This window comes from Eurosta solidaginis, chromosome 4 (genome assembly GCF_040869045.1).
Source record: "Eurosta solidaginis isolate ZX-2024a chromosome 4, ASM4086904v1, whole genome shotgun sequence".
NCBI lineage: Eukaryota > Metazoa > Arthropoda > Insecta > Diptera > Tephritidae > Eurosta > Eurosta solidaginis.
This window is the reverse complement of record NC_090322.1, coordinates 200,160,531-200,187,998: the sequence shown is the minus strand read 5'-3', so window position 1 is coordinate 200,187,998 and position 27,468 is coordinate 200,160,531. Positions and strand designations below refer to the sequence as shown.

Here is a 27,468-nt window from a genome sequence, read left to right as displayed (position 1 = left end):
CGGTTAAATTTTGGCTAAATTAGGATTTAACATTTTGGCTAGCTACATTAGATTTTACTTCTCGTCTCGTCTCTTCGGCGCGCTAAGTGGCCAGGTTAAACTCTAATTAATATAAACTCGCACTGAAACATCGGTCCTTAGTACCTAGAGATTCTCGAAACTTAAGCAATTATTTATTTATTCCATGCTAGACGCTTAATGCGCGCCACTACTTAAATATTATTTTTCAGTACTTACATACATACATACATACATATATGGAAGGTATGCCATCAACTCTTAGCAAATTGACATTCAATAAAATTTTGCATTAAATAGTTAAATATAGCTTTGTATATCACTAAATTTATAACTACTATTACGTTCTCTAATATTACCATAAATTCATCTACCGTTTAAATGCCAACGACGTCGCCGTCCACGTGTGCCACGCGCGCGATATTGCCACAGCAGCAGTAATTGTTCCGAAATCGTACGCAAGATGCGCAGTTCAATTGTAGCTGCAGCAATGAGTAACGTCACATTAACGCTTAGCGCCATCGATGATGCCGATGAGCCAAGATTACCCTTCGTCAGCTGATCTTGGCAACGACCAATCGAATCGATATCCAATTCGGACATCGCACGTCCGTTAACATCTAACGGTGATATGCAATAATTTTTTTGTAAAAATTCGCTTAAATTATGCGCACCCTCGACAAGCGGACCATCGAGTAGGGTGTGTATGTGACAGCCGCAGGGAAAATGATTATTCACCAAATCCAGTTGAGCGACACCATCGATAATAATCGAATTGGGATCAGGCGTTTCCAGCACGTGATTACCATGAAACTTAAGCAATTTAATATCCGCTGTATATGTGAAATTTAACTCTTCAATCACATCAATTTTATTATTAAGTATTTGTAATTTATCCACTTGCGATAAACCGGTAAAAGCATCCGCGCACACAATACCCAAATCGGATTCCTGCAACGTCAGCAGCAGCACATTCGTTAGACCACGAAATGTGTATGGCGAGAGTTCTTTTAAATCCATATAAGCCAACTTTAGCAAACCCACTGTATCCATACCGAAAAATGCATCCGGCTCAATTGTGCGTATACCTGAGGGCAATATGAGATGGCCAACATTCGTGAGACTCGAAAACGCTGAGCTATCAATGCGTATGAGTGGATTATTTGAGAGTAAAATCAATTTAACATTCGATGTACCCGCAAAGGCATTACTTTCGATGGTGGCAATTTGATTGTGACTCAGCAATATAGTCGAGAGATTTTGTAAACCCGCAAATGCGAATTGTGCTACCGTCTGTAGTGGCGTATATTGTATGGAGAGTTCTTTGAGACGCGGTAAGCCACGAAACGCAAATTGTTTGATACGCGTTATATTATTGCCATCCAATGAGAGCTTCTTGAGCGCGCGTAAACCAGCAAATGAATCTGGTTTTATGACGGGGAAATTGTTTTTCGTTAGCGCCAGATTTTCCACAGTAGCGGGTAATTGCCGTAACGGAATCTGTTGCAAACCGCCAGTGTTACATAGCACCTGAGGGAGTAAATAAAAGAGAAGACAAAAAAAAAAAAATTAAATGTTAACGCATATTAAAGTGTTTAAATTAAAGTGATGAAGCATACAGATAGAATAACAAAAGAGAAATGAAAAACACACAAAAGCATATGCTATTGCGTATACTCTTGGGAGTAGCATATTTTTTGTTTTTATTTCATTTGCTTTGTATTTTATTCTTTGTTTTGACACGTCAAGGTGGCAAGAATCGACACTGTAGCACTTACATTCGAGTGGCTACAGCGGATTGTGGATATTTTTTGCGTATCATCCTTTTGGCCACAAAAGCGCTTAAAGCGTCTGTTTATCTACGAATTATATACAAGGTGTGGCATATGGCTTATCTGTCTATTTCATCAATAACAAGTTTCCTATTTTTACGCCAGTGTGTTTCGTGGTTGTATTATATTGATGCGTATATGAGATAAGATCATGTTCAAATCTTATGATATAAGACTTACAAAGTTGCTCATATCTCTACGGAGAGATTCAAGGCTCACGATTGACATACTAACTGAACATTTCCTCCTTATATGTGATACGCTTATAAACTACGCCTCGCCAGTAACAACAGGTTCAGGAATCTCTTAGATTTTTTTAATACAAGCTATGAGTTATTAAATTTGTAAGCCTGTTTACAACTTAGTCTTCGATGTTGAAGTAAATACTGCGGCACATATATAAGGCATGCTATTGCTTAGTTTGTGCTAAACTGTTTTAAATTAAAATTTTAGTTATAGAAGTTTCGCTCGTATGCTTTTTTGCACTTGGGTCGCGATACCCGTTTTGTTGAGAGGCCATGTTAGCATCCTGCCTGTGTTAATTAAAAGTCAAGTGTTTTAAACTTCTTACCCTTGAAAGAAAAACGAATACGACAGCAACTTTATTCAAGAACTCGCATCCCCGAACATCCTTATGGATGGCTCTGAACTTAGTGAGAATGGTACATACTCGGAAGATCGTTCGATCTTCCTATGTACAGCGCGCCCGGGCTGTTGAATCAACTTTCAGGCAGAATAAGCAGCCACAAAGGAGGCTACTCGATAATAATATCTGTGAATCTTACTTAGTGGTTTTTTGTAGCATTCAAGCAGAGATTAAAGCCCTCTGATAAGAAACACTGGAAAGTCGAAGAAATTGCTTGACCTATTAAGACGCCACTGTCTGAAGTATTATTCGACGTTTTTATGAAACTCTCACTGCGTTTGTTGGGTATAGGCTTTAACACTGTATAGTAGGGCGGGTCGATAAAAAAATCGCTCATTGCTCTGTGAAAATTGTATTCTAGGGATCAAAATAAGAAACTTTGCCGAAGAAAACATACCTCTAAAACGAATCATCATGCCCCCTCTCTCCCCCCCCCCCCCCCCGCCCCCTTTGGGTCGAATTTTTGGGTAGGGACAATTTCAATTCTACCTGCTGTGTCTTGTGGTGGCTTAAAAAAACAACACAAGACATTTTACGATCTGCAATTGTGTCACAGTGATACCTACATTTTTTAAAACCGTTGAATAGAAAACCCACAAAACTATGTTTACGACATGCAAATGCATCACAGTGATGCCTTGGTTTTAAAAGGGGGTTGTAAAAACGCTAATTTCTAATAATTTTTTTAATTTCTTTTCTATTACTAAGTTAAATTAATTTTTTCATTTATATATGTTCTGACTAAATAAATTTCTAAAGAGAAAAATAAACTCCAAAAAGAAAAAACATAGGCATTTCCAAGCGGGATTTTTCAAAATTTGCCCCTACGACCCAAAGGAGGGGACATCAGAATTCGTTTTAGAGGTATGGTTCCTTCGGCAAAGTTTCTTATTTTGATCCCTAGAATATGATTTTCACAGAGCAATGGGCAATTTTTTTGCCTCCCCACAAATCGACCCGGCCTACTGTATAGGGTTGAAAATGGTTTGGTTACTGCATCCTCCTTTTCTGCTGCCTATGTTCCCTGATAGGATTTTGAATAGCGAAAATTTCACAACAGATAATTGTTCAATTTCCCTTTTAACTTTATTTGGTACCCTGTATTTGTATATATTTGCTTACATATATTTCATTGTTTGTGCTTATGGTTATGTTTTTGTTTTTATTCAGCACTTTCGTGCTTTTGTTTTCACTTTGTATTGTATTTCATTGCATATTTTAGTGCCGCTTTATGGCATCAAATGACTTCGTGGGTGAATTGAATATGCGTCATTATTGCTACAAATTAAATTAAATCTACTCAGAGTCATTTTCTCCACACTATTTTACTTTGCAATCAAAACACAAAGTAATTCACCCATCCCACTTTCTACGCCCACCCTGTATTTGCTAAGCTTAACTGTTGTTGTGAATGCGTATATATATGTATATACATATTTATGTATGTACCAGAGCTGGGAAAAAAGGAGCTTGAATTGGAGAAAACCGCATTGAATAGGTAGTTTTAAATTTTTTTTTAATTCTGGAGAATTTGGTAATAAATAAAACAGAGTATTTTCTATGGTGACGATTGCCTATTTATTATGGAAATTGGGCGTGGACATTTAATGGAAGAAAATTGAAATGTTTAGAAAGCCGTAAACTGGACGCCATTATTATAAATTTGCTACTTGAAAAAGTAGATTTAACAAAACCTGGCTTGACGACCACATCCAAAAAATACGTAACCTGCAGGCTAGGATTTCATAACATACCCGCTGCGGGGTTGCTGGAGTAAGATCCAATGCGGAGTAAGGTGCAATACTCACAGATAATAAGCTCTGACGCATATACCTCTTGCACTACCCACTATGGCCGATGAGAGTAATCTGCATACATGTGTATACAAGGCCCTTTTAGGGAGTTTCGCGGTGGCTTTGATTGCGTCATATGCGAAGAAAATTCGCTTTCTATTTCGATCAAAAAAGATATCCTCTGAAGTTTTCATACTCAGGAGATGTAGTCTCGATGCTTACTTCTAAGCTATTCTATAAAATAAACTTAGTTTTCTTTGAAGGTCAATAAAATTTTGTGCACATCCCTTAAACATGTTAAACAAGTAACAAGAAACGATGGAAAAATAATGAATTGGATGTCTATATTAGGTTAGGTTGAACTGGTCGGTCCATGAGGACGTCACATGGATTGAATGAATCCGTTGTGTTACCAGAAGTGTGTTTAATTATCAAACTGAAAAACCTTATCAAAACCCAGAACCAATGTTATAAAATAACTCCGTACTCTTGATAAATACTAGAAGCTTTCTAATACCTATGCCACTTAGTCTTCTAGATCTGACAGCTTTATCACTCCTAACAGCTTTATCACTCCTAACAGCCGGAGTCTTAGCCTGGCAAGTACAGGGCATGAGCACAAAACGAGCGAACGTCTTTGTTAGTTGATAACACAGGTCAACAAAAAAAAAAAATTTTTTTTGTACATGGGTTTTGCCCTATACATTCGGATTCTATGTTCAATTCTATTAAAAAAAATGCAATTACGAATCAAACATATTTGGTTTTGTAGAAGTTATAGCGATTTGAATATTTTGAATTTTTGCACCAGGCTAATGTAAGTCCTTTCACGGTATTTCGGTCGATAGAGGGCGGTGGGTAGCTACCTGATGCAGCGATGAATCGAAAAAAGATCTGCTTAAAGCACAACATACTCATCTTAAAAAAAAAAACAAAAAAAAAAAATGTGGCTGAGAAATAGTAAAAAGGAGATAAAAGGGCCCAGATACACATGATTTTAGGTAGATTTGGCAATTCGTTAAATACATATTAAGAAACTCTTCGAAACTTTTACTGACGGATTGGCAGGCCTAGCAATAGAACATGCCAGCTACCTGATAGCGATTTTGTAAGTAATATTGTTTTTAAGAAGCTGTAGTTTCTTGGGTCACTTGTTTTGGGCGAAACTATGTTTTTGCATATCACAGAGGAATGATGTCTTCGAGAAGTTGTAAGCGAGCGGCTAATTCATTTTGCTATATATGTGTCGAATGTATTAAAAGAAGACAAAAAAAAAGTTTGATTTAACTAAAAACACAAGGATTTGCGAGACCTACCTAGCCTACTTCGGTCTACCTGTTAAAAACCAGGCCAAAAAATGGGCTCCACATGTTTCACGTAACTCTTGCAGAAGCATTCTGGAGCGTAAGTTTATTTTTCTTTTTTATTGTACTAACTGTTTCATATATATACATATATCTACATATATATAATTGCATAATAACTGAAATTGTTATGAAATGATTTACGTTTTATTTTAGTTTGGTACCAGGGTGAGAAAAGAGCCATGAAGTTCGCAGTGCCGAGGATTTGGAAGGAACCGAGTAATCATGACACTGATTGCTATTTTTGTGTAGTGAAACCATTGAAAGGGAAACGTTTAAGGAAAACAATATATCCGAACTACCATCGCCATCCGATCCAGTACCACATTCGGAACAAAATCCTGTACCTGATCCACCTGTGTTGGAAAAGCAACTATTCCCTCAAGGCAGCTTTCAAACACCGAGTTCATCTGCATCCGTACATTCCGAATTTGTTTCTCAATGTGAACCAGGAATACCACATCTCATCAACTCTGAAGATATCAGTGACTTAATAAGAGACTTAAATCTATCAAGAGACAAAGCAGAGTTATTAGCATCGCGGCTTAAACAATGAAGTTTCCTTACTTCTGATGTTCGAATATCTCGGCAAAGAAAGCGTCATGAAGAATTTTCTTGTTTCTCTGTTTTTGCTATGAGGTGAAAGGTTTATTTGAAGCAATTGGTATTATTAAACAATTTGCGAAGGCTCTTAATATTGAGTTTAAAGCTTTCAAATATTTGCAGACTTTTTTTCCAAAGCTGTCAGAGGCGAAAATTAAGGCTGGAGTCTTTGTTGGCCCTCAAATAAAAAAAAATTGTGAACTGCGATATTTTTCCGGACCTACTTAGCAATGAGGGGAAACTAGCGTGGACCAGTTTTAAGGCAGTAGTTCATGGCTTTCTTGGAAATCATAGGGATGAAAATTATGATGAGCTAATAACTGGCATGCTTTCGAATTTTTCCGCCATCGGATGTAGAATGTCGCTAAAGACGCACATGTTACATTCACATCTGGATAAATTCAAAGGTAATGTGGGAGCTTATTCAGAAGAACACGGGGAGTGATTTCGTCAAGATATAATGGAGTTTGAGAAACGCTACCAAGGCCAGTATACGGAAAGCATGATGGCCGACTATATTTGCATAAAAGCATTTTTAAACATTTAAACTGTATTCTAAAACTAAATTTATAAGAATAAATCTTAAATTGATTTTTACTATATTAGAATAAATCAAATCTATGTCAAATTTTGATGAATTTTCATGTTTTTCGATTTTCTAATTTTTTTCGAACAAAACCAAATCAAAAACTTTTTTATGTTCGTATTCTTATTTCTGGGTGCAAAAGCAATAAAAAAAATATACGCACGACCCATGTACAAAAATGTTGTTGACCAGTGTAATAGATGTAAGAGTTTGATTTAAGAGTTGCCATGGATGCTCACTCTTCCTTTTGAGATGTATAAAACTACTTTGGGCTATGCTAAACTGAAGATAAAATTGGAAGCATGTGATGTGGGTAGTAGTGGGGAAATTTTATGGACTGGAAGCGAACGGAGAATGCAGTTCCGACAGTTAGAGCTGCGTGTGATCAAATTCTTTAATTGTGATAACGGCTAATAAAAGTTTAGATTATTTTGTCTGTTTCCAGAAAAGATTGTGCATATCCTTTAATAGCTCTCTTTGATTGTGGAATTGTATCTTGATCTGATTGCATTGTGCCAAAGGCCAGATTAAAATAAAGTTAACAATTTAAGAAAAATTTCGAAAATATTGAAAAAAAAAAATACATATACCAGACAATACTTGTAGCGAATAAATAGATAAATAAATGTAAGGCGCGACAACCTCCGAAGAGATTTTAGGTGGAGCTTCTCTTCTAATTTGCGTCGTGCTCCTTATAGTTTTTTCCTACAAATTGGCGGGACGAACCTACCTACTTGTTTAATTTCGACTCCAAACGGCATCTGCAGGGAGATGAGTTTTCACTGAGAAGCTTTTCATGGCAGAAGTACACTCAGAGTGCTTGCCAAATACTGCACACAGGGGCGACCCCGTTTTGAAAAATTTTCTTCCAATTGAAAAAAATTGTTTCTAAAATTTTGATGTTGCTTTGCCCGTGCCATAAACTCAGGATCTTCGGTGTGGTAGGCGGAGCATTCTACCAACACACCGCCGCGGACATCAGCAAGTGTGAAGTTCTGAACTCCTCCTAAATGACCGGACCAATTTTGACGAAATTTTGTGTGTGTATTCAAGAGCGTTTGACGATACTTTTCATTTACAATATTGGGTCGAGAAGTGGACCAGGGGCCGACCTATTCCAAATACTTGTATTTATTGCGCAATTTGCTTGGAATTCTTTACATGGTTACCTCTTTTAATATCTGAGAAACTATTCATTCCGGGAAGTAGACCTAGCAATTGCCGACCTATGCGAGGCGAAGATGGAAATGAGACGAAGAAGAATAGGGGAAGGTTCATAGAGAGAAAGGAAAGTGGAAGTAGAAAAGTTAAATGTCGAGAATAAATAATGGAGAAGGGAGACAGGGATCAACTATGAAGAGAAGGAGGGAGAGGCGAGAGGTTCAATTTTTCTTTGCAGAAGCTACAATATGAAAAATGCCTCTGTTTACTTCTGGAGTAATAATATTGCAGGGAGGAATATTACCTGTCGCCCGCAGTGATGTGATGGTAGTGTGCTCTGCCTACCACACCGAATGCCCTGGGTTCACACCCCGGGCAAAGCAACATCAACATTTTAGAAATAAGGTTTTTCAATTAGAAGAAAATTTTTCTAAGCCGGGTCGCCCCTCGGCAGTGTTTGGCAAGCACTCCGAGTGTATTTCTGCCATGAAAAGCTCTCAGTGAATACCCATCCTATTCGCAGATGCCGTTCGGAGTCGGCATAAAACAAGTAGGTCCCGTCCCGCCAATTTGTAGGAAAATTTAAAAAGAAGTACGACGCAAATTGGAAGAGAAGCTCGGCCCAAAATCTCTTCGGAGGTTATCGCGCCTTACATTTATTTATTTTTTAATATTAGCGGGCAGGAGTAGGGTTCAATTTTCTTTCTATATATTTTTTTATAAAATGAAATCTTTTAGCTTCAAATATGCAAATTTTTATACAAACAAATATTTTGAAATCGGTTGGCTAGGCGAAGCAGGTATTTGATATTTGGTATAGAAATTCCAAATATGAATATGTTGGGGTGAGAGAGGTAGAGGGAATGGGAATGCGAGTTGTAGTGAGAGTAGGACAAGGATAGGATTTGGGAATGGGAATGGGAATGTGAAGTTTAGCGAAAGTAGAAGTAGATGTGGGAATGGGAGTGGGATTGGGTGTGGAGCTGTGATTGGAGAGTGGTAGAAGAAGTGGAGGCATACAATTGGAATAAAAGATGAACAAGAATTATAAGAAAAGTAAGGAAGGCTAAGTTCGTGTATAACCGAAGAATACATATTCAGCTGCCAAATTACAGCTTGCAAAACTTTTAAATTACCTTCTTTTAAAAGTGGGTGGTGCCAAGCCCATTGTCCAAAATGTTATTAATTTTCTATTCTGCGTCATAAGGTGAACCCACCTACCAAGCTTAATCGCTTTATCCCTCTTTGGTAATGAATTATTGCACTTTTTTCGATTTTTCGAAATTGTCGATATCGAAAAAGTGGGCGTAGTTAAAATGTGATTTCGTTCATTTTAAATAGCGATTTGGTATGAGGGCCCAGGAACTTAAATACCAAATTTCATCAAGATACCTCAAAAATTACCGAGTTATCGTGTTTATGGACAGACGGAAGGACGGATGGACGTACATGGCTAAATGAATTTCTTTTTACGTCAGATCAATTTGATATATAGAAGTCTATATCTATGTATTTTTGGGGATTGTTTTGGACAAGAAACTGTCCTGGAGACCCAATGCGGAAGATCGGGCCAGGAAGGCCGCCATTGCCTTGTACTGCTGCAGAGGAGCTATCGGAAAGAGATGGGGACTCTCGCCAAGAATAGTACACTGGCTTTATGAGATGGTGGTCAAACCGATTCTGCTATATGGGGTGCTGGTCTGGTGGAAAGCACTGGACACGGCGAGCACCTCCAAAATGTTAGTGTCAGTGCAACGGACGGCGCTGATCGGTATCAGTGGCGCTCTCAGAACAACGCCTACCTTGGCACTGAACGTCATGCTGAACATATACCCAGTAGATATTGCGGGAAAGGCGGCCGCGGCAAGGTCGTTGGTCAGGCTTCGTGATATGGGATATAGACTTTCTGACCGCGGACACTCTAGCCTTCTTACCAGTTTCGACTTCATCCCGGACAGAACGGACTACTGTATGCCGATAACAGCTCCCTATACAACCTTCACCCCAGTTATTCCAGAGAGAGAGGATTGGGGAAGAGGAATTATCTGGGGCATGGGACCGGTTAACTTGTTCACGGATGGGTCAAAGCTGGATGGAAAGGTTGGTGGGGGGGGTCTTTTGTCAAGAGCTAAATTTAAGCCGCAAGTTTAAGTTGGCTGATCACTGCAGTGTATTCCAAGCGGAAATTGCTGCGATTAAGGATGCGGTGGATGGAATGCTATCCAGTGCTACCACGGTTAGGGAATTTAACATCTACTCTGATAGCCAATCGGCTATCAAGGCCTTGAGCTCAACTACAGTGCGATCGAGGGTGGTCTGGGAGTGCCTGACCTCGCTTGCGATTGCATCGAATTATTTTACAATTAAGATTATCTGGGTCCCGGGCCATAGTGATATCCCGGGTAACTGTCAAGCGGATCTCTTAGCCCGCATCGGTACAACTGAACCGGATGAAGATGGCTGTAGGGACTTCGGGATCCCGCTGGCCACCTGTGGATTGCTCCTCCATAGCTGGGCCTCGAATCAGCTCAGCAAACGTTGGGCGGATACCACGTCTTGCAGGGTAGCAAGATCTTTCTGGCCGAAAGTGGATGGCAGGAGGTCTGCTGAAATAATTGGGTTCACTAAGGCTCACCTATCAATGGTCATTGGGGTTTTGACAGGGCACTGTCCCATGGGTATCCATGCGGTACGTCTCAATATACTGGAAACTCCATCCTGCTGCAGCTGTATGGAGGATGATGAGGTGGAATCACCAAATCACTTTATGCTTGATTGTCCAGCTTTTGCCAGAATTAGGCGAAAGTACTTCGGTCGCGACTCACTTGGATCTCCCGAGGATATATCCAAAGTTGAGATCGGTATCATTCGGAGCTTTATCGTTGCTACCCAACGATTCTCTAAGTAGCTGGATCTAGGTCACCGTTATTTTTGGTGTATGTGGTATCACAACGGACCTTCGTGTTGTCCAAGTGAGCTATCCTTATCAGGGAAGCTACCACCTAACCTATCCTATCCTATCCTATATCTATCTCGATTAGTTTATGCCATTACGGGGTACCATTATGCGAACAAAATTAATATACTCTGTGAGCTCTGCTCAGCTGAGTATAAAAATGGAAGATGGAGTAGAAGAGAATGGGATAACTAGTGAAAAGGAAAAGCGACGCTCAATTTTTAAATGTAGGCAACCCAATTTTCTGGCAGAAGAAAGTCTGTTGTTGTTGTTGGAGCGACAAGGACACTCCCCGAAGGCCTTGGGGAATGTTATCGATGTTAATGGTCCCTTGCCGGTAACAGGCAGCATAATGGTAGTAACCCGACCATCTCGGGAACGATTTGGTATGACCACCTTCTAGGTCGTCACGCTCTCCCACCCCCTACATCCACAAGGAGTTCGGGGTCGCCAGAGCCTCGGCTGTTGATGAAACAGGATTCACCACGGATAGGTGAGGTTGAAAATTGAGTTGGAGAAGCTATATATTACGCTGGCTATCCCTTGAGAGGGTTGCACTACATAACCCCTTAAATCAATTTGGTATTTTAGGCACCTCTTATGATAGGCATATCTACCGCGGGTATATTCTAAGCCCCCTAACCCGCTGAGGCTAAAGTCTGTGGGGTACTCTAGCATCATAATAAATTCTTTGGTAGACATGTTTAATGGAGCACTTGTTTTAACAGTCCTTCGGAAGATTTATGGACCTCTACGCCTTGGCGATGTTGAGTACAGAAAAAGATTTAACGATGAGCTGTACGAGTTCTACGCAAACATAAACATAGTCCAGTGAATCAAAACGCAGCGGCTGCGCTGGCTAGGATATGTTATGTGAATGAAAGATGACGCTCCGGCCCAAAAAGTGTTTCTATCGGAAGCCGCCTATGGAAGCAGAGGTAGAGGGAGGGGTGGGGGGGGGGGGGGGGGGGTCGCTGGAAGTACCAGGTGGAAAGCGATTTAAAATCCCTTGGTGTGAGCAATTGGCGCCGATTGGCAGAGAAAAGAAAGAGCGACTGGCCCGCCTTGTTGGACGGCCATAACCATTTAAACGGTTAAGCGCCAATTAAGTAAGGCAGTGTTTTAACATTCTCCATTGTAGTGAATAAGGAAAATGTATGCATATCTCCCAGCTCTGACACGTTAACTTATATACATGGATATATGCGAACTTGTTTGTATGTATAATATATATTTCGCATGGGGACGCTTTGCAATAGAAGATGTTCAACTGTATTGTAGCTTACAACATTGGCGTGAAGGGGAGCTGCAATTTTTATTGCTGTAAGAAGTGCAAAATCATGAGCGCCATTAAATGCGCGTGATTTTTGACTGATTTCCTTTTTAACTTATTCAAATAAATTGAATTAAATTAGACACGCATGTCTGCGCTAGCGTCTGGCCAACATAGAAGAGGGCGACAATTGATGTAGTCAACTTTTCGCATTACTGGCTTTGAATGAATATTAAGCTGACTTTTATTGCGTAATTTCATTTGCACTTATTTGTGATTGAGATAAATTTGTATTTTAAAAGTGTGAGGTAAATTACCAAATTCTTTAAAAAATGTTATTCTTTCAACTTTTTGATGACTTTTTTTATAACTATTTTGAAAATTATGTAATTTTTTGCCTAAGTGCGTTTTATTGAAGTTACATGCTTTTATACGTATTTACATGCATCCGAGCAGTTACTGTTATATAAGCTTCACTTGTATTTTTGTATATATGTAACTCTCAATTTTTATACCCAATAAATGTAAAGAACTGGTAGCTGTCTTTTCATATGTTACGAATATGTTTATGTGTAATTGGTTGGTTTGTAGCAAAATAGTAACATTGGCATGCAAAGCAAAAAAGTGGTCAGTGCGTTTGACCAGACCTACGCAAAACTTTACGAATTTGTCAAGTTTATGTTAGGTCGCTCCGTACGGACCTCACATAGACTGAATAAGTGCGTAGTATTACCAGATGTTTGTTTATCGATCTTATTGAAAAGCCCTATCAAAAACTAGGACCTATGTTATAAAATAACTCTGTACTTCTGGCAGATACCAACAGCTTTCAAGGACCTATGCCATTGGCTGCTTCTAGATCTGACAGCTGTATCGCACCTTATAGTTGTTGTCTTAGCGTGGCAACGAGCACAGAACGTATTCGATCGACTTTTTCAACATTTCATCGTAATTTTTAAAAAGATATGTCGGAACTTTTTGTGGATTTCTTTCGAGATTCGTTGAGTATCTTTTCAAAATGATGGTTGCATCGTTTAAAGACAAGTTGAAGACTTCTTTGGTATAATTTTGTACTGTTTTGGAACTTTATTGTGGTCTTTTTGAAAATATTTTTGGTACCATTCTGTGAAAAATTTGGGACCTCTTCCTTATGATGTTGGTACTACTTGGGGATCAGTTATCAAATATGTACATGGTCAACTGGGCTCTACCTCGGGAACAGTTCGTAATTATTCGGTAAAATTTCAGAACGATATAATGACCTTTTTTGGAAGTCTTACGACACTATCTTTGGGCTGCTTCCACATAATTTCGAGGCTATTCGAGAAGAGCGTGGTAGGCTTAATATCGGTAACAAGCAGTATTGGCGAGCTTTAAGTTGTCGACTTTTTGCCGAAGGGTAATCGATTTTGCTATCGATAGCAACTATCCTTGAATTGTAATCGGCTTGCTATTAGTACTTAATTGGTGTGGTATCGACGTATTATCGCCCATTTTTCGGTTGTGATACTGTCGCGATGTACTGACGCCAATTAGGAGCACCAAGGAATTTCAAGCCTTCCTTCACCATTATCTTCCAACTCAGTGGAGGTCCCCCCTTTCCTCTGCTTTCATACTACGTTGTCGATTGAAATAATTTCCGGGTCGTAGCGCCTACCTCTCTTGGCACAAAATTACCTAGCAAACGAAGCCCATGGGCATCACGTACAGGACCTTTCATTTTCCGGAGAAAATTTCTCTCGTAGACTCCAGGCGCCATCTCATCTTCTCCCGATACCGTCCATGACTCCGAGCCATCCATCAGAACATATACGGTGCGTGAATTGTAAAGCGTTATTATTGTTCGTCGAAAAGGGACTTTGCTTTTCCAATTTTTTTTATTTTTTTTTGTATTTATTCACGGTCTTTAAGACCTAGTTTAAATTAGAAAAGAAAAAGCTCATTACAAATTTAATGATTTACAGTATACAAATAATTATACCTTTCATGAACTTTAAATGGTATATTAACTTTGGTCCGATGTTTGTAACGTTGAGAAATATAGAAGATAGACTCACCATTAAGTATACCGAATTGATCAGGGCGACGAACTGAGTTGATATAGCCATGTCCGCCTGTCCGTCCGTCCGTCTGTCTGTTTGAAAGCAAACTAGTCCCTCAAATTTTGAGGTATCTCAATGAAATTTGGCACAATGGTGTATTTTTGTAGTATGTTAGACACTTGTCGGATACGGTAGGATCGGACCACTATAACATATATCTCCCATACAACCGATCGTTCAGACAAGACGATTTTGGTCATTCCTGCTGCAATTTAGAAAGTATAAACGTGAAACTCGGTGATATATATTCTAATATATCATAGCAGATATCTTAAAAAAATCACTTTGATCGGAGCTATATATAGTTATATCCCATACAACCGATCGTTAAGATGGAAGGATTTTTAGCCATTTCGCCTTTAATTTCCAATATAAAAACGTTAAACTTGGTGATATTTATTTTAATATATCATAGAAGATCTCCTGTAAAAATCAATTCGTTCGGAGCTATATATAATATATATCCCATACAACCGATCGTTCAGATAAGGGGGTTTTTTGTAATTTTTTATTTTATACTAGCAGACCCGGCAGACGTTGGTCTAAATTGGTCTATCTGCATACATTTAATAAGCTTTTTCGGTCTAACGCTGCCCTCGCCCCTCCACACTTTTTCTTAATATTTGTATTCACTCCTCCCTCCGTATTTTTCGCTTCATCTATCTCCATCTTCGCCTCATTCTATCTCTTCCTCAGTCTCCTTCTCCTTATCTCTTTTCTCTTCTCTCAAGTTTTTCTCATTCTTATACATATCTTATTGCCAGTCCCAGTGTCTCATTCCGAGTCTCAGTCCGGTCAGTCAGTCATTTTATACATTTTATACTCCGAGTCTCAGTCTCAGTCTCAGTCCCAGTCCTAGTCCTAATCACAGTCCCAATCCGCCTCTGGTCTACTTCGCGGAAAAAGTATCGTAAATACTAATATAGGCAAATTTATATACCAAACTTCAGGCAAATCGAATAGGACGTATGTAAATAAGTATGTGGGTATTATTAATTCATGTCTTTATTTCGGCTTCGCATGCATATTTATCAGTTTTGCCAGGTTGATGCGCCTAAATCGAATATCACAATGAAAATTACTTTAAAGCTCTCAGCAACAGTTTTCATTTCATATCCATAATACACACACATTCTAGGGGTATCCGGGTCCATGTTTTAGCCTACATCTCGAGACCCTGTTCAGCTGTGCCGAAGACAGTCCCGTCCTTACTTGTTTTTCTTTAAACTTATTAATATTTTCACAGCCTTTTATCTCATTTGGTAATTCATTATACATTTTATAACCTATATATTCTAAAGTCTTTTTAGCATACTCAGTTCTTACCCTAGGCAGTCTGTGAGTTTCATGATTAAAATATATTTTGTTGCCCAGATACTTCGGAAGTATTCCTAATTTCACATGATGAATAAATTTCAATGTAAAATAACTTATGGACTGTTTTATACTAAGCCAATTTAACATATTTAACATTGTACTTCTAGGTGTTCTATTCGAACATTCTAAAATTAAGCGCATTGCCTTGTTTTGCTGTATTTGAAGTTTTTTTATCTGTGTATCATTTGCTAATAGTAGAATTGTAGGACAGTATGTAAAGCGTGGTTCAATGATGGATCTGTATACTAATATTTTATGACGTTGAATAATATATTTACATGTTCGGTATACGAAACCTATTTTCTTTCAAATTCAAGTTCATGTCAATCAATACTCCTAAATACTTCATTTTGTCGACTCTATGAATTTCACTGTTCCTTATTTTCAAGTTAACATTGCTTGGATAATTGATAATAGTCGTACTTAGGTTTTTCGAAAATACCATAAACTAGGTTTTATCCACATTTATATATAAGGTTTCCGAATCCTCTTGCGTCTTTGACATAGCACAGTCCGTATTTCTTTCACTGATGGTAATCAATGCATCATCCGCAAATAGACGAACTTTGCAATGTTTTAAGCATAATTTAATATCGTTACTGTATATTGTAAATGATATTGTTGCCAATACTGAGCCTTGCAGTAGGCCAGTGTTTACATGAACAACTGATGATATTGAATTTCCAATTATCGTTCTTTGCTTCCTGTTGTTCAAGTAACTTCGGAACCATTCCAACTCTTTTCCCCTTATACCGATTTTAAACATAACATCCAACAGAATATCGCTATCAATAGTTTCGAAAGCTCGTTTTAAGTCTAGGAAGACCGATAACAAAACTTTTTTGTCATTTATATCCTCTTTCCATTCTGCAATTACCATATTCAGCGTTGTTTCACAAGAATGACTTTTCCTAAACCCAGATTGCTCAGGTATACTTACATCGAGTTTTTTCTAAATATGCTACTAGTTTACATTTTACCACTGTTTCCATTATTTTTTCATCTGCAGGTAACGTATTAATTGGATGTAGCTCCTCCGGCTTCACTGTATTTTTAACATTTTCCAGAGGTACTATTGTAGATATTTTCCAGAAATTAGGAACAATTCTGTTATTTAATGAATCGTTTATGACTTTGTAAAAGTGAGCAGTATATACCATGGCATCTATAAATACACTTTCCAACAAAAGATTTTTTCCGCCATTTTTGTTTCTAGATTTCTTAGTGATATTTATTATATCATCTAGCACTATGTCTGTGAATTCAAACGCTTCGGTTTGGTTATTTACGCTTATTTCGGCAGCATAAGGAATTATTTCAATACCTTTATTAATTTCGACTATGCTACTCAGTCTTGCCTACTCAGTCTAAAGAAGCAGCTCTTGGAAAGGGTTATTCTCCGTTACATTGTTAAGCTAAACATTTTTCCATTGTTAATGCTGTTTTCCAGGTAAATGAACTCCTTTGCAGTCTCAATTTCAACTTTATGTAGACATCCTTAATCCTCTAGATCTTAGAGTACAAAATACAACAAACTAATAGGCGTATAGTCTTTCGGATGCATATATTTGTTTCTTCTCGCTTTCGGTATGAAGACCACTCCAGCCGTTTACCAAAAGTGCTGGACGTTGTTCAGTTATATTCAACCCTTAAACAATGTTCAAACCATACTATACTCCCTTCTATTTCCGGCGATTTTAACATTGCAAACATTCTTATTGGGACCCGCGTATGGATCCCATAGGTGCCAGTTAACCCAATGAAAAAAACGACTGGTGCATTTTGTCATAACCGTTCTAACTGCAAAGCATTAAATTAGTTGGTAAGTAACTAAATATTATGAGCACTCTTTCAACGTCTGTATTCGCCCCAAATTCTAGCATTATTCGCTCCGTAATTGGAGTGTTGACGTTATTACATAACACTTCTACATCATATCCCGACGGGAAGTGTGTGTTAAGTTTCCGCTATCGTTTTTATCATTTCATGGACAGTATCTAACTTCGATGGCACATTTCTCAGCCTCATCTCAGAGCTGGAATATTATATATCCGCACGGAAACCCTCTCCACCCTATTAATTTCAAGTTAATAGCTTCTCTAAAGTTATCGTTACCCAACTTGGCACCGTTCCCCTTCCGCAACTTTTTCTAGCTTAAAAATTTCTTGCATCTGCCATTTAAGAAGACTCAGCTCCTCATTCTGCCATGGTGACTTTACTTTTCCCTTGAATCTTCTAAGAGAACAAGGTCTCCTGTGAGCTGCTGCCAGCGCCTTTAACGAAATATTTTTTAGATTCCTCCGGATCCTCTACGGTGGCGTTCTCTTAGGGATTTTCAATTCTTCAATCTACAAATTTCTGCAATAAGGATCCATTAGTAAGTTAAATAAACAAAAATTATTCCTATGCTGAATGTTTTTATACAGTTTGCCTTTTGAGGTTGCTCGCAAACTACTCAATAACTGTTATAAGTACATTCAACTGAATCGAATTGAAAATTATATCATCTTCTTTGACTACTTGCATTATCTTGAGAAAACCAAAAAAATTATCTCCTTTCAACGCTGCACATCTAAGTCTCAAACACAACGCAGCAGAAAAATACTTATGACTGTGATTTCAATACACCCTTGATTTCTATTTACCTTCCTTGTGGGTTTATATTTTATTATCTATTATGACTCTTTCCTTGCATTAATCTCTCCCGTAGAGAAATACAATTATTACGCGTCCCCGTTGGCAACTCCTTGGCTATTCATTGTTGTCTGTAATCAGACCAACATACACACAAACAGCACGAGTTTTACAAAAAGTATGCATAAGTATATACTGAAATATATATATATATTAGATACAGAACTTCTAAGTAGTTGTATATAATGCATTTTACATTACCACTTATTGTCTATTACAATTCCCTCTTAAGGGATCTCAATATGCGCACTTGCGAATTGCTTGAAAATTGGAAAATTGAAGCAAAATCATTATTGCAGATTTTTTATATCACAGAATTCGGATCATCCAACGCACTCAGTCTGTGGATGATTGTTCATTTAAGAAGTCCCTTCCATTTTGTATTAAGTCCTTTGTGTTGCTTTTTTCTATTGTAAACTCCCCCCAGAATAGCCAAAGTGTGATGCTGAGTTGCGCTAAATATCTGCATATGTATGAGGATACATTTTGTTGGAGTTGTAAATGTATTAAAAGTAGGCAATAGCTAGAACCAATACTTGTAGTCGCTTATTCTGTCGTCTCCATTTTATGTCTTTTATGAACGTGACATGGTATAGGCTAATGATGGTAGGTAAGTTAATACTAAGTCAAAGTGAGAATTACAATAGCATGGCTAAAAAAATAAAGCCAACTAAGAAATTGCGATAAATAGTGGACAAAGAGCAGATAGCAAATCGTATGCAGTATGATCGTAGGAGGATCTGCACAATATACAACCAAGGTGAAGCTGAAAAATGGAGATCAACTTCGACGAGTGAACGGAAGTTAGTAGAGCGGTTTCAAATCCAGTTAACCCTATCCACACGCACAATGTGTTTCACTTTCTCTGGTAAGGGAGGCGGAAAAGAAATTTTTGCGAAAGCACGATGACTTACATTCTGCCATAATAATAAGAATCAATATATAAAGCCATAAAAATGAAGGATTTCATCTATGTAGAACCAGAAGTTACAGCGAAAGCCATATCAACCGGAAAAGGCAGATCAAAACTAAAGTTCTCTCTCGACGAACAAAAATCATATATTATAACTTTCTCAAATTTAATGCTGATATGTATAAGTGACGGCCGCCGTGGTGTGGTGGTAGCGTGTTCCGCTCAAACTCCGGGCAAAGCAACATCAAAAATTTTGAAACAAGTTTTTTCAATTGGAAACAAGTTTTTCAAAGCGGGGTTTGGCAAACACTCCGAGTACATACCTGCCATGAAAGTGAATGAAAGCCGCTCTAAGTTGGCATAAGCTTGTAGGTTTCGTTCCGCCCTTCCTTGCAGGAGAGTAGGCATGGTGACAGAAATCGAACTTCATACAAATAATTTTCGCTGAATTTACTTATCATTAGATTAGCAATTAGATTGCTTTCGCGTTTTAGAAGTCCGTCACTAAATCTACACCTTTTTCAGTTTTATTTCAGAAAGATGCAATTGAAGATCAAAAGATTACAATTGTGGAGGTTCACATCAAAACATAACATTTACATATTTTGAAAAAATTGACATTTTAATGCATTTACCTTCCACTTGAATATATCTATCGAAATTTCCAATGACGAATTTTAAAAATGCAATGAAGTCTTCATTACGTTGGCTTGGAGGCTCCATGTAGGAGTGTTACTAGTTCGCACTTAAAGTATACATTTAAACTGTTTTTATACTCAGTTGAGCAGAGCTCACAGAGTATATTAACTTTGATTGGATAACGGTTGGTTGTACAGGTATAAAGGAATCGAGATAGATATAGACTTCCATATATCAAAATCATCAGTATCGAAAAAAAATTTGATTGAGCCATGTCCGTCCATCCGTCCGTCCGTCTGTCCGTTAACACGATAACTTGAGTAAATTTTGAGGTATCTTGATGAAATTTGGTACGTAGGTTTCCGGGCACTCATCTCAGACCGCTGTTTAAAATAAACGAAATCGGATCATAACCACGCCCACTTTTTCGATATCGAAAATTTCGAAAAACCAAAAAAGTGGGATAATTCTTTACCAAAGATGGATAAAGCAATAAAACTTGGTAGGTGAGTTTAACTTATGATGCAGAATAGAAAATTAGTAAAATTTTGGACAATGGGCGTGGCACCGCCCACTTTTAGAAGAAGGTAATTTAAAAGTTTTGCAAGCTGTAATTTGGCAGGCGTTGAAGAAATGATGATTAAATTTGGCAGGAACCTTACTCCTATTACTATATGTATGTTTAATAAAAATTTGCAAAATCGGTGAACGACCACGCCCACTTTTAAAAAAATTGTTTAAAGTCAAATTTTAAGAAAAAAGTTAATATCTTTACAGTATATAAGTAAATTATGTCAACATTCAACTCCAGTAATGACATGGTGCAACAAAATACAAAAATAAAAGAAAATTTCAAAATGGGCGTGGCTGCGCCCTTTTTGATTTAATTTGTCTAGGATACTTTTAATGCCATAAGTCGAATAAAAATTTACCAATCCTTGTGAAATTTGGTAGAGGCTTAGATTCTAGGACGATAACTTATTTCTGTGAAAAAGGGCGAAATCGGTTGAAGCCACGCCCAGTTTTTATACACAGTCGACCGTATGTCCTTCCGCTCGGCCGTTAACAAGATAACTTGAGCAAAAATCGATATATCTTTACTAAACTCAGTTCACGTACTTATATGAAATCACTTTGTATTGGTATAAAAAATGGCCGAAATCCGACGATAACCACGCCCACTTTTTCGATATCGAAAATTACAAAAAATGAAAAAAAAAAAATGCCATAATTCTATACCAAATACGAAAAAAGCAATGAAACATGGTAATTGGATTGGTTTATTGACGCAAAATATTACTTTAGAAAAAAACTTTGTAAAATGGGTGTGATACCTACCATATTAAGTAGAAGAAAATGAAAAAGTTCTGCAGGGCGAAATAAAAAGCCCTTGGGATCTTGGCAGGATTACTGTTCGTGGTATTACATATATAAGTAAATTAGCGGTACCCGACAGATGACGTTCTGGGTCACCCTGGCCCATATTTTGGTCGATAATGGAAAACGCCTTCACATATACAACTACCACCAACTACCACAACAACCCTGGAATGTGTTTGATCATATGGGTATCAAATGAAAGGTGTTAATGAGAGTAATCGGGATATCGCTATAAAGGTGGACCAGGAGTGACTCTAGAATATGTTTGTACGATATGAGTATCAAATTAAAGGTACTAATGAGGGTTTTAAAAGGGAGTGGTGGTAGTTGTATATGTGAAGGCGTTTTCGAGATATCGACCAAAATGTGAACTAAGGTGACCCAGAACGTCATCTGTCGGGTACCGCTAATTTATTTATATATGTAATACCACGAACAGTATTCCTTCCAAGATTCTAAGGGCTTTTGATTTCGCCCTGCAACACTTTTTCATTTTCTTCTACTTAATATGGTAGGTGTCACACCCATTTTACCAAGTTTTTTTCTAAAGTTATATTCTGCGTCAATAGACCAATACAATTATCATGTTTCATCCCTTTTTTCGTATTTGGTATATAATTATGGCATTTTTTTCATTTTTCGTAATTTTCGATATCGGAAAAGTGGGCGTGGTTATCATAAGATTTCGGCCATTTTTTACACCAATACAAAGTGAGCTCAGATAAGTACGTGAACTGAGTTTAGTAAAGATATATCGATTTTTGCTTAAGTTATCGTGTTAACGGCCGAGCGGAAGGACAGACGGCCAACTGTGTATAAAAACTGGGCGTGGCTTCAACCGATTTCGCCCTTTTTCACAGAAAATAGTTATCGTCCCAGAATCTAAGCCTCTACCAAATTTCACAAGGATTGGTAAATTTTTGTTCAACTTATGGCATTAAAAGTATCCGGAGCCACGCCCATTTTAAAATTTTCTTTTACTTTTGTATTTTGTTGCAACATATAATTACTGGGGTTGAATGTTGACATAATTTACTTATATACTGTAAAGATATTAACTTTTCTTTTAAAATTTGAATTTTAGAAAACATTTTTTTTTAAAAAGTCGGCGTGGTCGTTCTCCGATTTTGCTAATTTTTATTAGGCAGACATATAGTAATAAGAGTAACTTCCCTGCCAAACTCCATCATGATATCTTCAACGACTGCCAAATTACAGATTGCAAAACTTCTAAATTACCTTCTTTTAAAAGTGGGCGGTGCCACGCCCATTGTCCAAAATTTTACTAGCTTTCTATTCTGCGTCATAAGTTCAACTTATGTACCTAGTTTCATTGCTTAATCCGTATTTGGTAATGAATTATCGCACTTTTTCGATTTTTCGAAATTTTCGATATCGAAAAAGTGGGCGTGGTTATTGTCCGATATCGTTCATTTTAAATAGCGATCTGAGATGAGTGCCCAGGAACCTACATACCAAATTTCATCAAGATACCTCAAAATTTACTCAAGTTATCGTGTTAAAGGACAGACGGTCGGACGGACGGACGGACGGACATGGCTCAATCGAATTTTTTTTCGATACTGATGATTTTGATATATGGAAGTCTATATCTATCTCGATTACTTTATACCTGTACAACCAACCGTTATCCAATCATAGTTAATATAATCTGTGAGCTCTGCTCAACTGAGCATAAATAGACTTAAATGTGCAGTAGTCATGGCAATTAATTTCGATTTGAGTTTCTCAACTTCACAGTCGGTTGCTCTAACCTCTGATCTAACTTATACTTACATGTAAACATTGAGAGAAATATTCAATCATTTTCTGAATTACAAATAGAAATTTTGAAATTCAGTTTAAATTTTCTGAACTTAAACTGAATCGTAATTTTCTGAACTTAAATTGAAAATTCTGAACTTCAATTGTTTCTGAATTTAAAATTTTCTTTTTTCTTTTGTTTTGTTTTTTTTTTTTGAATAAAGAAAAAATTTCACAAAAATTGATACATTTTGATAGTGAATTTCGATTCGAGTTCCTCATCTTCACAGCTCACTTCTCTAACCACTGAGCTATACATGTAAACATTGAGAGATATATTCAAACAAGTATTCTCGATCGAAAAATGTTAGGAAAAATTTTCCCTAAAATCAATTAAAAGTCTTACATAAAAATTCGAAATTATTGTTAACTACCTTGAAATTTTTCTCAATGTAAAATTTTTTTTTTTTGTGAAATGTTTTCCTAATTTTGCGGAAATGTTTTTTTCTGTGTGTTGCGCTCGCACGCAGCAACCCATTTCTGCATTCGAAAAACTTTTAAGAAATTGGTGGAAGGAAAAAGAGAGGTACGAAATGTTATACATTTTAAAGGGATCGGTTTATTTCTTAGGCACCGCAACCTAAAGTTTTCAGGTTTCTGTACACATTGAAGAAGAACACTTTGTGACCAATCCAACCTTTATGGGTAAAATAAGTGTATCTGTACAATGCCAAATTTCAGAAAAATACCATAGTGATTTTCTAGCAGAGTTTCTATTATACTGTGTTGTTATTACAAGATAGATGGATGGTAATTTCTTTTTTATGTGATTTGTCGAGCATTGGAGCAGGCATCCATACTTTATACGCTATATTTTGTGCTTCTTATAATAGGTTAAGAAAATTTTCTGCTAGATATTTTTACTTACTTGTGTTTGTGATAAGCAAATGCATTCGGTTGGACATGATTTCGATGTTTCGGACAGCTGCGAATTCCATAAGCATTCCAGTGCAATCGCAATTAGGAGAAGCCAAGAACTGCACATTTCACGTTGTATTGAGCACGGAATTGCGCCGGCACGTGCTGCACAACAACATATAAGAACTAGTACCAACGATGAAAATTTATTCTTGTACATACGCACACACACAAGCGCAGATATCAAGCACGCCAACTTCTCCAAAGAGCTACTTATAGCTTCAAGTGAGGTGCAGCTAAAATTTAAGTGTTTGTTACCAGACGACCAGCTTCAATTTCAATTTCACTTTCTTCTCTTTTTTGTATGCGTTTATGCGTTGCTCTAATGGAACGTTGAAATCCTGCAATGTAATTTAAAGAAGAAAAGAAACAAATTTTTAAGAAACGTTGCGGCAAAATCCTATAAGAAATATAAAATCAGTACATTCGAGGAAAATACTAGATTAAATAATAAACGAATTCGCAAGAAAAATCTTTCTTCTCTAATTTTTGTTTTTTTTTTGTTTGCTTCTGTTATACGAATGGTCCCCAATTTATGGTTTTATAAAGCAAATATGTATACGAGCATTTCCTTGATTAGCGCGCATTGCGAAGAAACTATAGAAGAATATGAAATCAAACCAAAAAAATGCAAGTAGAGAATGAATTCTTTTTCTTTTAATAAGCGACAAAAACAGTTGCGAACTCTCTATTTCGCTCTGGTATTACACTGTGGAACAAATTCAGGCAGCGCCGGCTCTACCATAACGCAAACTACGCGACCCGCCAAGGGCACCAAGTTCTAGAGGGCACCAAATTCGATAAATACAGAATCTAGAAAAAGATTTAACATTCAATGAATTGAAAGATATAGATGCTGCAGATGTATGTGATGAATTACAAGCTATCGAACGAAAGTCCCAGAGTCATTCAAACCTCTTGATGTTCCTAATTATATTTTACAGCACAACTTGTCTGGTCTCATACCCAATTTAGTTGTAGCTATACGTATTTTGTTGACAATACCAATGTCGGTTGCGATTAGCGAGCGTAGCTTTTCGGAACTGAAATTGATCAAAACGTACTTGCGTTCGACCATGACTCAAGAAAGACTTGTAGGTTTAGCACTGCTATCAACAGAGCAGGAAATTGTGCAAAAATTAGATTTAGGTAAAATTATATCAACTTTCTCTGAGTTGAAGGCGCGGAAAATGATATTTTAGTAAACTCTAAGATAATTTAAATACTTTTGTGTGTTATAGTTTCGTTCTTTTGTTGAAAAAAAAAAAATATATATATATTGTTACAAAACTAAGGAGTGCTGCCAGCTCTAAGCCGATGCTAAGCAGTGACGTGAATACACATCAATAATACAATCATCATGTATCTACATAAACGAAACAATGACTGCGTCTACATATATGTACCATGTACGTATACGAGCAGCGGAGAGTCAATGCACAAATACATGCATATATCTGAGATACTCCTATAAGTATGCAATGAGAAAAACTATAAAATTGTGCAATTGTAGTTATAGCTGAGAAGTTTGAGAGCTCATGGACAATGCTAGTAGATTCTAGAAGATGCGAACGAGGAAACCATAGAGTATAAAAGGCCGCAGATGTAGAGGCGCTGGAATTCAGTTTGATTTGAGATTTCGGTTAAGACGCTATCTAGCGAGCAAGGGCAGTATTATTTTGAATAGTAGAGTTTCATTGAGCTATCAATCAGTGTGGTTATTAAGCAAGCTATTCGTTGCACAGTTTGAGTGTTATTGTTAAGTACCTTAATAAAGGCCATTTTTCATTATTACATATTGGAGTTATTTATTCAACAGTTTAGTGATTCGAACTTACCAGAAGGGCAAATAAGAGTATTTGCAAGTAAATTCGTTACAATATATTTAATATGCAAAGGAAATATTTTTTTGTTTTATTGACACTAAGTTTGAATTTAATATTTCTGATATCTAATTTTCTGATCTCCAATTTCTTTCTATAAATACGGGAGAAAGGGGCCGAAAATTATAACTCGCCTAGGGCCGAAAACTCTTTTGAGCCGGCCCTGAATTCAGGTTAGCAAAAGTTAGGTCGCTTCTGAGAGTGAGGGGTGAAAATAGAGGCTGTATCGCGGCGTTTGTTTATGTTAATTCGAATTTTCTTTTTAATCGACCTTCGAAATCATACAAATATGCTGAAAATCGGCATTTGACTGCAAAGTTCGAAGGTCGATTAAAAAAAAATTCGAACTAACATAAACAAACTCCGCGATACTGGTCTTCTAATTTAGCCTCTATTTTCACCCCTCACTCTCAGAATCGACCTAACTTTTGCTAACCGGAATTTGTTCCACAGTATTATGTACATGCAACTTGTACGGCTTTAGTCTGAGCGTAGCCGGTAACATTCCAAAATTACAGTTTCAAATTTGAAAAAAGTGCTAGTGTAGGTTGAAAAATCTTATCAACTAGTATGGGTGCAAAATTTGTGCTATTCTCTATTCATAAACTGAATTACTAAACACGTAGAGGTAACAAGATGTCTCCACCTACCCTGATGGTTACTATATTTTCCTCAAACCTTTGCAAGCACGTGTTCAGCAAATATATCATGTGTTCTGTAAATATTTTTGTGAATAGAAAATATCACAAATACTATACATAGGTATACGGATGGTTCCAAATTAATGGAAAGGGTCGGGTCTGCCAATTACTGTATCGATCTAAAAATAAGTAGACCCTACAGGCTGCCAGTTTACTGCAGCGTCCTTCAGGCGGAAACTATAGCAGTGAAGAAAGCAGCAGCCATTCTGGGGGAAGCGTGCCTAAGCTGCATTTCCGTCAGTATATATGTTGATAGTCAGGCGGCGATTAGAGCAATAATCTCACACAGTATATTCAGCAAGAAGTGTTCTGGAATGCAAAGAAGCATTGCAAAAACTTCGCTCAAACCGAATCATACATATATACTGGTTTCCCGATCATAAGGGCATAGAAGGTTACGAAAAATCCGATGAGTTGGCAAAGGAGGGTGATGCAACACTCGCTGAAACGACGATAGATATTCTAATGCATTTGGGAGAAATTGAAAGGAGACAGGAGTGGCATATGATCCATCAAGCAGGAAAGACCCGGACAAAATCGTGGGGCTGAAAAATGTCTAAGATCATGCGCAAAGCCGACGACATTAAACACAATAAGTTTTTCATATTTCTAGAGAAAAATACTTCAGGCTCACGATGGGCATACTAACAGGGCACTGCCTTCTGCCGTAACATGTTATAGGTTAGGCCTCGTTAGCAACAGCAGGTGTAGGAAGTGCGAGCTGTAGAAGGAAACAGTTGAGCACGTTCTGTGTTCATGTCTAATGTACAGATCTCGAGGCAGCAATTAAGCAAGTTCCTAGAAA

The 27,468-nt window shown here is 37.5% G+C and overlaps 1 protein-coding gene across 1 annotated transcript; it reads right to left on the bottom strand.

Moving 5' to 3' along the window:
* Positions 1-384: 384 nt before the first annotated feature.
* LOC137247768 (chondroadherin) lies at positions 385-24,368 on the bottom strand. Its single transcript, XM_067778721.1, has 2 exons — positions 24,030-24,368; positions 385-1,548 (listed from the first exon to the last, which is right to left on the bottom strand). Exons 1-2 carry the CDS (start codon positions 24,237-24,239, stop codon positions 385-387), a joined length of 1,374 nt encoding a protein of 457 aa, XP_067634822.1. The 5' UTR covers positions 24,240-24,368.
* Positions 24,369-27,468: the final 3,100 nt, after the last annotated feature.

Coding starts and splice junctions, on each gene's coding strand:
- LOC137247768 (XM_067778721.1), bottom strand. CDS start 24,239: ATGTACAAGAATAAATTTTCATCGTTGGTACTAGTTCTTATATGTTGT. Junction 1,549..24,029: donor TTTGCTTATCACAAACACAA/GTAAGTAAAAAT, acceptor TTACTCCCTCAG/GTGCTATGTAACACTGGCGG.